The sequence below is a fragment of the Pseudophryne corroboree genome, chromosome 3 (assembly GCF_028390025.1).
Source record: "Pseudophryne corroboree isolate aPseCor3 chromosome 3, aPseCor3.hap2, whole genome shotgun sequence".
NCBI lineage: Eukaryota > Metazoa > Chordata > Amphibia > Anura > Myobatrachidae > Pseudophryne > Pseudophryne corroboree.
The window spans coordinates 374678665-374690593 of NC_086446.1; the positions used below are offsets into that span (position 1 = coordinate 374678665).

Sequence of the window (11929 nt, forward strand, 5' to 3'; positions counted from 1 at the left end):
GCCCTCCTTGGCCAGTCTGGAACAATTAGTATCGCCTGAACCCTTGTTCTTCTTATGATCTTTATCACCTTTGGAATGAGTGGAAGTGGAGGCAACACATAGACCGACTGAAACACCCACGGTGTCACCAGGGTGTCCACCGCTATTGCTTGAGGGTCCCTCGACCTGGAACAATATCTCTGAAGTTTCTTGTTGTGGCGAGACGCCATCATGTCTATTTGAGGAATTCCCCAACGACTTGTCACTTCTGCAAAGACCTCTTGATGAAGACCCCACTCTCCTGGATGGAGATTGTGTCTGCTGAGGAAGTCTGCTTCCCAGCTATCCACTCCTGGAATGAAGACTGCTGACAGAGCGCTTGCATGTTTCTCCGCCCAGCGAAGAACTTTTGTGGCCTCCGCCATCGCCGCTCTTTGTTCCGCCCTGGCGGTTTATGTACGCCACTGCTGTTATGTTGTCTGACTGAATCAAGACGGGCAGACCGCGAAGATGTTCCGCTTGCAGAAGGCCGTTGTAAATGGCCCTCAATTCCAGAATGTTTATGTGCAGACAAGCTTCCAGGCTTGACCATTTTCCCTGGAAATTTTTCCCCTGTGTGACTGCTCCTCAGCCTCGGAGACTTGCATCTGTGGTCACCAGGATCCAATCCTGAATCCCGAACCTGCATCCCTCTAGGAGGTGAGAACTGTGCAGCCACCACAGGAGAGAGATTCTGGTCCTGGAAGATAGGATTATTTTCCGGTGCATGTACAGGCGAGACCCGTACCACTTGTCCAACAGGTCCTACTGAAACACTCTGGCATGGAACCTGCCAAACTGAATGGCCTCGTAGGCCGCCACCATCTTCCCCAGCAACCGAGTGCATTGAAGAATCAACACTCTTGCCGGTTTCAGAATCTGTTTTACCATGTTCTGTATTTCCAGAGCCTTTTCCACTGGAATAAAAACTCTCTAATTCTGTATCCAGAATCATACCCAAGAATGACAGCCGTGTTATCGGAACCAACTGTGATTTTGGCAAGTTTAGGAGCCAACCATGTTGTTGCAGAATTGTCAGGGAGAGCGTAACGTTTTTCAGTAATTGCTCCTTGGATCTCGCCCTTATCAGGAGATCGTCCAAGTATGGGATAATTGTGATTCCCTGCTTGCGCAGAACCATCATTTCCGGCATACCCTTGGTGAAAATCCTCGGAGCCGTGGACAGACCAAATGGCAACGTCTGAAATTGGTAATGACAATCATGAACAGCAAACCTCAGATAAGCCTGACATGGAGGATACATGGGGACGTGTAAGTAGGCATCCTTTATGTTGACCTACACCATAAAATCCCCCTCCTCCAGACTGGAAATCACTGCTCGGAGAGATTCCATCAGGAATTTTAATTTATTTTTTTTATAGAAATTGAGGGATTTTAGGTTCAGAATCGGTCCGACTGAGCCATCAGGCTTCGGGACCACGAACAGGCTCGAATAAAAGCCTTCCCCCTGTTGTGACGGGGGTACCGTGACAATAACTTGATTTTGACACAGCTTTAGTATTGCATCGCATACTACCTCCCTTTCTGGACGAGAAGCTGGCAAGGCCGATTTGAAAAATCAGTGAGGGGGCACGTCTTGAAACTCCAATTTGTACCCTTGGGCTACTATTTCTAACACCCAAGGATCCAGGGCCGAGCGAACCCAGACCTGACTGAAGAGTTGGAGACGTGCCCCCACCGGTGCGGACTCCCGCAGAGGAGCCCCAGCGTCATGCGGTGGATATGGTAGAAGCCGGGGAGGCCTTCTGCTCTTGGGAACTTGCCACAGCCTGTGACCTTTTTCCCCTTCCTCTCGTAGGAAGGAAGGAAGACCCTTTTTGTATTTATTGGGCCGAAAGGACTGCATTTGATAGTGGGGTGTTTTCTTTTGATGTGCAGGGACATAAGGCAGAAACGATGACTTACCCGCGGTAGCCGTAGATACCAGGTCAGCGAGGCCAAACAAGACACCACCTTTAAACGGCAGAGACTCCATAGCCTTCTTAGAGTCAGCATCAGCATTCCATTGATGAATCCACAATGCCCTCCTAGCTGAGACTGCCATGGCATTGGCCGTTGATCCCAAAAGGCCAATATCCCTCGCAGATTCCTTTAGATAGGCTGCAGCGTCCCTGATATGACCCAGTGTCAAAAGAACGCTATCCCTGTCCAGGGAATCTATATCAGATGACAAGTTATCTGCCCACTTTTCAATAGCGCTACTCACCCATGCCGATGCAACGGCAGGCCTGAGCAGCGTACCTGTAGTGACAAAAATGGATTTTAGTGTATTTTCCTGCTTACGATCCGCAGGATCCTTTAGGGCTGCCGTGTCAGGAGACGAAAGCGCCACCTTTTTGGACAGACGCGATAGAGCTTTGTCCACCGTGGGAGTTGACTCCCACTTTTCCCTGTCCCCAGAGGGGAACGGATATGCCACTGGAATTCTCTTGGGAACCTGTAACTTCTTGTCAGGATTTTCCCAAGCTTTTTCAAAAAGAGCGTTCAGTTCATGAGGGGGAGGAAACGTCACCTCAGGTTTCTTTCCCTTAAACATACAGACCCTAGTATCAGGAACAGCAGGGTCTTCCGTGATATGTAATACGTCTTTTATCGCCACAATCATGTACTGAATGCTCTTAGCCAGTTTAGGATTCAATCTGGCATCACTATAGTCGACACTGGAATCAGAGTCCGTGTCGGTATCTGTATCCGCTATCTGGGTAAATGAACGCTTCTGTGACCCCGAGGGGGTCTGAACTTGTGATAATGCATCCTCCATGGATTTTCTCCATGTCTGGTTCTGAGACTCAGATTTATCTAATCTCTTATTCAATCGAGCCACATTAGCATTCAAAACATTTACTAAATCAGACGTCGGCGGTGCCGACACGGTCACTCCCACAGCCTTTTCTGTCCCCACTCCAGCCTCCTCCTGGGAAGAGCACTCAGACTCAGACATGTCAACACACATGTACCGACACCCACAACCACACTGGGGCTATAGGGAACAGACCCACAGCAAAGCCTGTTTGAGAAACACAGAGGGAGTTCTGCCAGCTCACAACCCAGCGCCTATCCCGGTCTGAACACGATTAAAATAATGCCTCAGACCTGTTAGCGCTTTTATACTAATAAAACAGCACCAAATAACTGTGTCTCCCCCCCCCCCCCCCGGTTTCGCACCGTTACTTGTACAGCAGTGTAGGTGGTCAGCACCAGCGTCTCTGCTGCTCTGTGAAGAGAAAATGGCGCTGATTAGAGCTGTGAGGGCTAAGCCACACCCCCTTAATGGCACGCTTCAGCCCCGCTGTTTTTCTAATTTTTACACTGGCGGGGGTTTGGTATTAGTGCCCAGGCACTGTAATCCTGTTTTGCCAGTCTATATATTGAGGTTTAATACCACCCAGGGCGCCCCCCCCCTGCGCCCTGTAGTGCCGCTGTGTGTGTGGGAGCATGGCACGCAGCACGGCCGCTGGCGGTACCTCAAAGCCGTCACTGAAGTCTTCTGATCTCCTTCTACACACCCATCTTCTGACTTCTGGCTCTGCAAGGGGGGCGACGGAGCGGCTCCGGGAACGAGCATCTAGGCGTTCCTAGCGATCAGACCCTCTGGAGCTAATGGTGTCCAGTAGCCTAAGAAGCAGAGCCTTGAAACTCACAGAAGTAGGTCTGCTTCTCTCCCCTCAGTCCGACGATGCAGGGAGCCTGTTGCCAGCAGGTCTCCCTGGAAATAATAAGCCTAACAAAGTCTTTTTTTCTGAGAAACTCTGGAGAGCTCCTCAGTGTGCATCCAGTCTCACTGGGCACAGAATCTAACTGGAGTCTGGAGGAGAGGCAAAGAGGGAGGAGCCAGTTCACACCCCTTTAAGTCTTAAAGTGCCCATGTCTCCTGCGGATCCCGTCTATACCCCATGGTTCTTGAAGCATCCCCAGCATCCTCTAGGACGTAGGAGAAATATAATTTAAGGTTAAACACAAACTACTCAGCAGTATTATACTTGCAGGTAGACTGAAAATTACACAACTAATTAGACTTCAAAGCATTACCACAACAAACTCACCCCAAGATAGCACATAAAACATATCTCTCAGAGAATTAAAGCTGAATGTTCCAAGACATTCAAAGGTAAAACAGGATTTGTAAAGGTAAAAACACCAGTGGCGGGATGTACTAAACGGAAAATTCTGTAATTTTCAGAATGTACTGACCCCCGGGACAGTGCTGCGGAGGGGATCGCCAGCTTATGGGCTTCTCTCCGCAGCGCTGGTGTGAGGGATCTGATCGGATCCCTCCCAGCATGCCCCGTCACCCTACGTATGCGCAGAATGACTTGTGGGGACGAAGCCCGGAAGTCAGGGAGCAGATGGAGATCGCGAAGGACAGCTCTTATCGGAAGAGCTGTCCTTCGCAATGCTATTCGCTCTTAGTACATCCCGCTCCAGGCATTGCTGAATACCCATCCTTGGAACCAGGCAGGGCCACACACCAATCTACTCACCTTGATCACTTTCAGCAGTCATGGTGGCTTTTATTTGTGCCCCTTCTGCTCCGTTCAGTGTCTGCAGGGCAAATCCTTAGTATTGGTCCAAGAGACTCTACGATGGCAGACCAGGAGCCGTTTATAGAATATGCTGCTCACTAACAGCTACTCATAAGTACCTTGAGTCCTGTTTGAGAAAGAGCACTATATAAATAAAATTATCAGCCAATTTGTGGGAGACTCCCGGCCATTACGGGAGAGTAGGCAAGCATGACCCCAGTTTGGGAACTGAACTGTATTTTTTGGCTTTAGACTGGGATACCAGCTCTACACCCCTCCCACATGCCCGTGTCATAGGATTATAGCCTTAGCATTACCAACATTCAACTTTGATCATATGAACCCTCACCCAGCCGCAGCCATCCTGTGCCTGCCAACACCTTCATTGCAGCTGCTGCTCATCCTACGAGCGAGATGCATGTGATCGTTAATGAACATTGGCCCAAATGTATTAAGCTTTAACAAGAGAAAGTGGAGACGGATTTTGAGTAATAAAGTACCAGCCAACCAGCTCCTAACTGTCATGTTACAGGCTGTGTTTGAAAAGTGACAGGAGCTGATTGGCTGGACATTTATCTCTCTATCAGTCTCCACTTCATCTTTTGTTAAGGCTAAATACATTTGGGCCATTTAGGTAAATGTAATATAGCGGCATACATTGTACCGCTATAACACTTCCTGCTTCGCATTATAACTGAGGCAAAGCAGGAAAGGACTTAACATATTGTCTGCCGAAGCGGGGGAGCTCCCAGCGGTGTCCCCCTGAGCTCACAGCGTATCAGCTCAGTGCTGACGCTCTGTCTCTCCCTGCCCAGCTGGCTCCACTGTGCATGTGCAGGATATCGCTACTCACGTAAGATCCCCAGCACAGTAAGGAGCCGGCACCCACCACTGCCAACTCTGTCCCTGCTGTGGTGTATGGGCATCGACACCATACAGCTGTTGAAATAGACAGCTGCAGGTGTCGGAACGGTCAGCATACATTGGCTGCACATACAGGCTTGTTATCTTTTAGATAGCAGCGCTGATACGCATCCCAGCTATCATACATAGAGGGGAAGTGATATAGCACACATACCATTCCTCTCCCCCCCTCCCATATCACCAGTTCATATATTTACCCTGCAGTCACATGCTCTTGCTGGGACATCTGATGACATGATCTCTTCTTAGTTCCTGGGGATTGAAATTTAAAGCCACCGTCCTTCGCATGGGACCTGTGATGTGAATGGCTCCTTCGGGTCCCTTTCCATTTATAGTTGCGAAAAGAAGCTCCTATAGCCAAAGCCATAAATAGTGGGCACAAACTCCTGCAGTTACGCTTTCTGGAGCTTTGTGCATGCTGCCCCATTGCAGCAGATATCAGACCCTATTCTTACAAATAGGAAATGTACAAACACGGTAAAACGTCAGTAAACTGCAATGTGACTGAGGTGTTACAGCAATAAAAGCCCTGCTATACGCCGCCCCCGGGCTGACCGGGAGCCGAAGCAGCACACATACGTTCTCATAGCAGATCGCGCTGAAGCATGCAATGCCATCTGCACGTGCGCTGTGACCGGGCGGCCGCAACTGCTGCAGGCGGAGATCCGCCACACATGACCACTTGCAGCAGAGTTAATACTACCGGATGGTAGTGATTAGCGAGGGGCAACGCGGTGATCTCCACTTACCCAGTCTTATAGCATACGGCTAGTCCATGTGCGCCCTGTTGACCATGCTGCTCTGGTGGCGTCTCACCGGAACACGCGCACCGGAAGCCCCCCCGACGAAGCTCAGCTCCCTCCGGGCAACGGTAGATGCTAGAATCAAGTGGGCTAAGGGACCTTTTCCGTCTGGGGGCCTTAGCTCAGTGTCCGTGAGACTGCACTGGCTTCACTGTGAGTGGCAGAGACTTCCTATTGGAAGTCCTACCTGCCAGTCACAGACACTACAGGCAGTCCCAATGGGAGGTGTTTGCATCCGATTCTGTGGTTTAACGCATGCGCCGGGTTCCAGCATCTGAACTGTACATAGTACAGGGGCGAGGACAGCTAGGTGGCGGAGCCGCAGCTGGTGGGATGTTCATCCATGGTCCCATCTCTCAACTCCCTTGCCTCTCCAAGCTACTTGAGAAACTGGACCCAGTTCATTCAGGCTTCATTCAGTGTTCCTAACACTCCACAGAGACAGCACTGACTAAAGGCCATTACTCACTTTTTCTTCTAGATCTCTGCTGCTTTTGACCACCCTCCTTTCATAAAAAGATTACAATTCCTAGGTCTTTAAGACACAGCTCTTGGTTCCTATCCTACCTATCTTATCGCTCTTTCAGTGTCCATTTTTCTCTTATGTCCTAGAGGATGCTGGGAGGCATAGTACCATGGGGTATAGACGAGTCCACCAGGAGCCATTGGCACTTTAAGAGTTTAATAGTGTGGGCTGGCTCCACCCTCTATGCCCCTCCTACCAGACTCAGTTTAGAAAATGTGCCCAGAGGAGCCGGTCACAGCTAGGGGAGCTCTACAGAGTTCTCTTTGAAAAACAAAGAAAAAAAACTTTTTCTGAGTTTATTTTACAGGGAGGCTGCTTGCGACAGCCTCCCTGCAGCGAGGGACTGAGCGGGGAGAGCAGTGTCCGCCCTGCGGGGTCCGATCACGCCCCGCCACAGGGGAACGCTCACCCCAGCCGCCACAACCTCAGGGAGCTGAAGTGTGGCAAGTGAGTCAGTGTCTCCCCTTGCAAGCGGGGGGCCAGTGTGAAGAAGGCGGCTAGAGGGTACTGCGCTCCTGGAAGGCTCAGCGGTGCTGGGAGGGGCGCCCTGGCCCAGCTCCGGACCCTACACTGACCAAAACAAGCCTGTCTGGGTCTGTGGATCCAGGCCAGCACAAAATCCTCCGGCCAATAAAATCTTCAAAGAGCAGGAAGCCAGCACCATTGAGGGGGCGGAGCTTCTCAAAGCGGACCCAGCAGCGTTCAGCGCCAATTTCCTGCCTGCCGCTCACTGCCAGTGGATGCACAAGTCCCTCCAGAGCGAATCCAGCTATCTGTACGGTAGCAGGGGGTTGTAGAAGGGAGGGGAGGCTGTGTCACCTATTAAGGGACACAGTCAGCGTGGGTTTAGGGTCTCCCTGTACTCTAATAGCGCTGTGTGTGGGTTGGCTCCAATCTCTGTGTGTTTGTGGGGTGTGTGACAACATGTCTAGGGACAATGTTTCATATGCTGAGGAGGATTTGTCTGCCCAGGAAGACTCCATACCATGTAATCAGGATTGCACTGTTTTAGCACAGATCCCAGCTAGAGAGCCAGAATGGTTAGCCTCTCTTAGGGGGACTATCAGATTTCTGATAGAGTTGCTAGGACTGAGCATGCCACTTAGGTCCTCCAGTCCTCTGGTTGTATGGTCTGATACTGCCTCCTCGGGGTACCCTGCAGTACATTCTCACAAACGTGCGCTTACTTTGCTGACGCAGGGTGACACCGACTTTGACGCTGCAGACGGTGACGGGGATGTGTCAAGGGGGACAACATCACTTGCTAAGGGGGTGCAGTTGATGATTGAAGCTGTGAGGGATATTTTACATATTTCTGACACAGCTCCTGAGCAGATGGAGGAGGCCTTTTTTACAGATAATAAGAAGCCCCCCCTCACCTTCCCGGCATCCAAAGAATTAAACGCTATCTTTGAAAAGGCCTGGGAAACTCCGGAAAAGACAAAAGCAGTGTTACAGGAGCCTCCGCGCTCTCCCTCCCCATACTGGGAGCTTTGGTACATCCCCATGGAACTAATATGGACCCCAGCATCCTCTAGGACGTAAGAGAAAATAAGAATTTACTCACCGGTAATTCTATTTCTCGTAGTCCGTAGTGGATGCTGGGACTCCGTAAGGACCATGGGGAATAGCGGCTCCGCAGGAGACTGGGCACAACTAAAAGAAAGCTTTAGACTACTGGTGTGCACTGGCTCCTCCCACTATGACCCTCCTCCAGACTTCAGTTAGGATACTGTGCCCGGAAGAGCTGACACAATAAGGAAGGATTTTGAATCCCGGGTAAGACTCATACCAGCCACACCAATCACACCGTATAACTCGTGATACAATACCCAGTTAACAGTATGATAACAACTGAGCCTCTCAACAGATGGCTCAACAATAACCCTTTAGTTAAACAATAACTATATACAAGTATTGCAGACAATCCGCACTTGGGATGGGCGCCCAGCATCCACTACGGACTACGAGAAATAGAATTACCGGTGAGTAAATTCTTATTTTCTTTGACGTCCTAAGTGGATGCTGGGACTCCGTAAGGACCATGGGGATTATACCAAAGCTCCCAAACGGGCGGGAGAGTGTGGATGACTCTGCAGCACCGAATGGGCAAACTCTAGGTCCTCCTCAGCCAGGGTGTCAAACTTGTAGAATTTAGCAAAGGTGTTTGACCCCGACCAAGTAGCTGCTCGGCAAAGTTGTAGAGCTGAGACCCCTCGGGCAGCCGCCCAAGAAGAGCCCACCTTCCTCGTGGAATGGGCTTTCACTGATTTAGGATGCGGCAGTCCAGCCGCAGAATGTGCAAGCTGAATCGTACTACAGATCCAGAGAGCAATAGTCTGCTTTGAAGCAGGTGCACCCAACTTGTTGGGCGCATATAGGATAAATAGCGAGTCAGTCTTTCTGACTCCAGCTGTCCTGGAAACATAAATTTTCAGGGTCCTGACTACGTCCAACAACTTGGAAGCCTCCAAGTCTTTAGTAGCCGCAGGCACCACGATAGGTTGGTTCAGATGAGAGGCTGATACCACCTTAGGGAGAAATTGGGGACGAGTCCTCAATTCTGCCCTATCTATATGGAAAATCAGATAAGGGCTTTTACATGACAAAGCCGCCAATTCTGATACACGCCTGGCCGAAGCCAAGGCCAACAACATGACCACTTTCCACGTGAGATACTTCAATTCCACGGTTTTAAGTGGCTCAAACCAATGTGACTTTAGGAAATCCAACACCACGTTGAGATCCCAAGGTGCCACTGGAGGCACAAAAGGGGGCTGAATATGCAGCACTCCCTTAACAAAAGTTTGAACTTCAGGTAGTGAAGCCAGTTCTCTCTGGAAGAAAATCGATAGAGCCGAAATCTGGACCTTAATGGAACCCAATTTTAGGCCCATAGTCACCCCTGACTGTAGGAAGTGCAGGAAACGGCCCAGCTGAAATTCCTCCGTTGGGGCCTTCCTGGCCTCACACCACGCAACATATTTTCGCCATATGCGGTGATAATGGTTTGCGGTTACTTCTTTCCTAGCTTTAATCAGCGTAGGAATGACTTCCTCCGGAATGCCCTTTTCCTTCAGGATCCGGTGTTCAACCGCCATGCCGTCAAACGCAGCCGCGGTAAGTCTTGGAACAGACAGGGCCCCTGCTGCAGCAGGTCCTGTCTGAGCGGCAGAGGCCATGGGTCCTCTGAGATAATTTCTTGAAGTTCCGGGTACCAAGCTCTTCTTGGCCAATCCGGAACAATGAGTATAGTTCTTACTCCTCTTCTCCTTATTATCCTCAGTACCTTTGGTATGAGAGGAAGAGGAGGGAACACATAAACCGACCGGTACACCCACGGTGTCACTAGAGCGTCCACAGCTATCGCCTGCGGGTCTCGTGACCTGGCGCAATACTTTTCTAGCTTTTTGTTTAGGCGGGACGCCATCATGTCCACCTGTGGCCTTTCCCAACGGTTTACAATCAGTTGGAAGACTTCTGGATGAAGTCCCCACTCTCCCGGGTGGAGGTCGTGCCTGCTGAGGAAGTCTGCTTCCCAGTTGTCCACTCCCGGAATGAACACTGCTGACAGTGCTAACACGTGATTTTCCGCCCATCGGAGAATCCTTGTGGCTTCTGCCATCGCCGTCCTGCTTCTCGTGCCGCCCTGTCGGTTTACATGGGCGACCGCCGTGATGTTGTCTGACTGGATCAGTACCGGCTGGTCTTGAAGCAGGGGTTTTGCCTGACTTAGGGCCCTCAGTTCCAGAATATTTATGTGTAGGGAAGTCTCCTGACTTGACCATAGTCCTTGGAAGTTTCTTCCCTGTGTGACTGCCCCCCAGCCTCGAAGGCTGGCATCCGTGGTCACCAGGACCCAGTCCTGTATGCCGAACCTGCGGCCCTCTTGAAGATGAGCACTCTGCAGCCACCACAGCAGAGACACCCTGGTCCTTGGAGACAGGGTTATCAGCCGATGCATCTGAAGATGCGATCTGGACCACTTGTCCAACAGGTCCCACTGAAAGGTTCTTGCATGGAACCTGCCGAATGGAATTGCTTCGTAGGAAGCTACCATCTTTCCCAGGATCCGCGTGCAGTGATGCACCGACACCTGTTTTGGTTTTAGGAGGCCTCTGACTAGAGATGACAGCTCCTTGGCCTTCTCCTCCGGGAGAAACACTTTTTTCTGTTCTGTGTCCAGAACCATCCCCAGGAACAGTAGACGTGTCGTAGGGACCAGCTGTGACTTTGGAATATTTAGAATCCAGCCGTGCTGTTGTAGCACCTCCCGAGATAGTGCTACCCCGACCAACAACTGCTCCCTGGACCTCGCCTTTATCAGGAGATCGTCCAAGTACGGGATAATTAAAACTCCCTTCATTCGAAGGAGTATCATCATTTCGGCCATTACCTTGGTAAAGACCCTCGGAGCCGTGGAGAGACCGAACGGCAGCGTCTGGAATTGGTAATGACAATCCTGTACCACAAATCTGAGGTACTCCTGGTGAGGATGGTAAATGGGGACATGCAGGTAAGCATCCTTGATGTCCAGTGATACCATGTAATCCCCCTCGTCCAGGCTTGCAATAACCGCCCTGAGCGATTCCATCTTGAACTTGAATTTTTTTATATATGTGTTCAAGGATTTCAAATTTAAAATGGGTCTCACTGAACCGTCCGGTTTCGGTACCACAAACATTGTGGAATAGTAACCCCATCCTTGTTGAAGTAGGGGCACCTTTACTATCACCTGCTGGGAATACAGCTTGTGAATTGCCTCTATCACTGCCTCCCTGCCTGAGGGAGTTGTTGGCAAGGCAGATTTGAGGAAACGGCGGGGGGGAGACGTCTCGAATTCCAGCTTGTACCCCTGAGATACTACTTGAAAGATCCAGGGATCCACCCGTGAGCGAGCCCACTGATCACTGAAATTTTTGAGACGGGCCCCCACCGTACCTGGCTCCGCCTGTGGAGCCCCAGCGTCATGCGGTGGACTTAGAGGAAATGGGGGAGGACTTTTGCTCCTGGGAACTGGCTGTATGCTGCAGCATTTTTCCTCTACCTCTGCCTCTGGGCAGAAAGGACGCGCCTTTAATCCGCTTGCCCTTATGGGGCCGAAAGGACTGTAC

General features: G+C 50.7%; 1 protein-coding gene across 3 annotated transcripts in view; it reads right to left on the minus strand.

Annotated features, from left to right (window-relative positions):
• Nucleotides 1-6501, minus strand: part of LOC135055638 (nucleolar transcription factor 1-B-like) — a 67250-nt gene extending 60749 nt beyond the window's left edge. The window contains exons 1-2 of one of the 3 annotated variants that reach the window (XM_063959932.1): nt 6236-6500; nt 4521-4689 (exon numbers count right to left, since the gene is read on the minus strand). In XM_063959932.1, coding sequence (XP_063816002.1) covers nt 4521-4542 — 22 coding nt within the window. In that variant the 5' untranslated portion in view covers nt 4543-4689; nt 6236-6500. Of the gene's footprint in view, nt 1-4520; nt 4690-5683; nt 5913-6235 lie in introns of those variants that run through there. The other 2 variants (XM_063959933.1, XM_063959934.1) reach the window with 2 other exon arrangements.
• Between the last annotated feature and the right edge of the window lie 5428 nt (nt 6502-11929).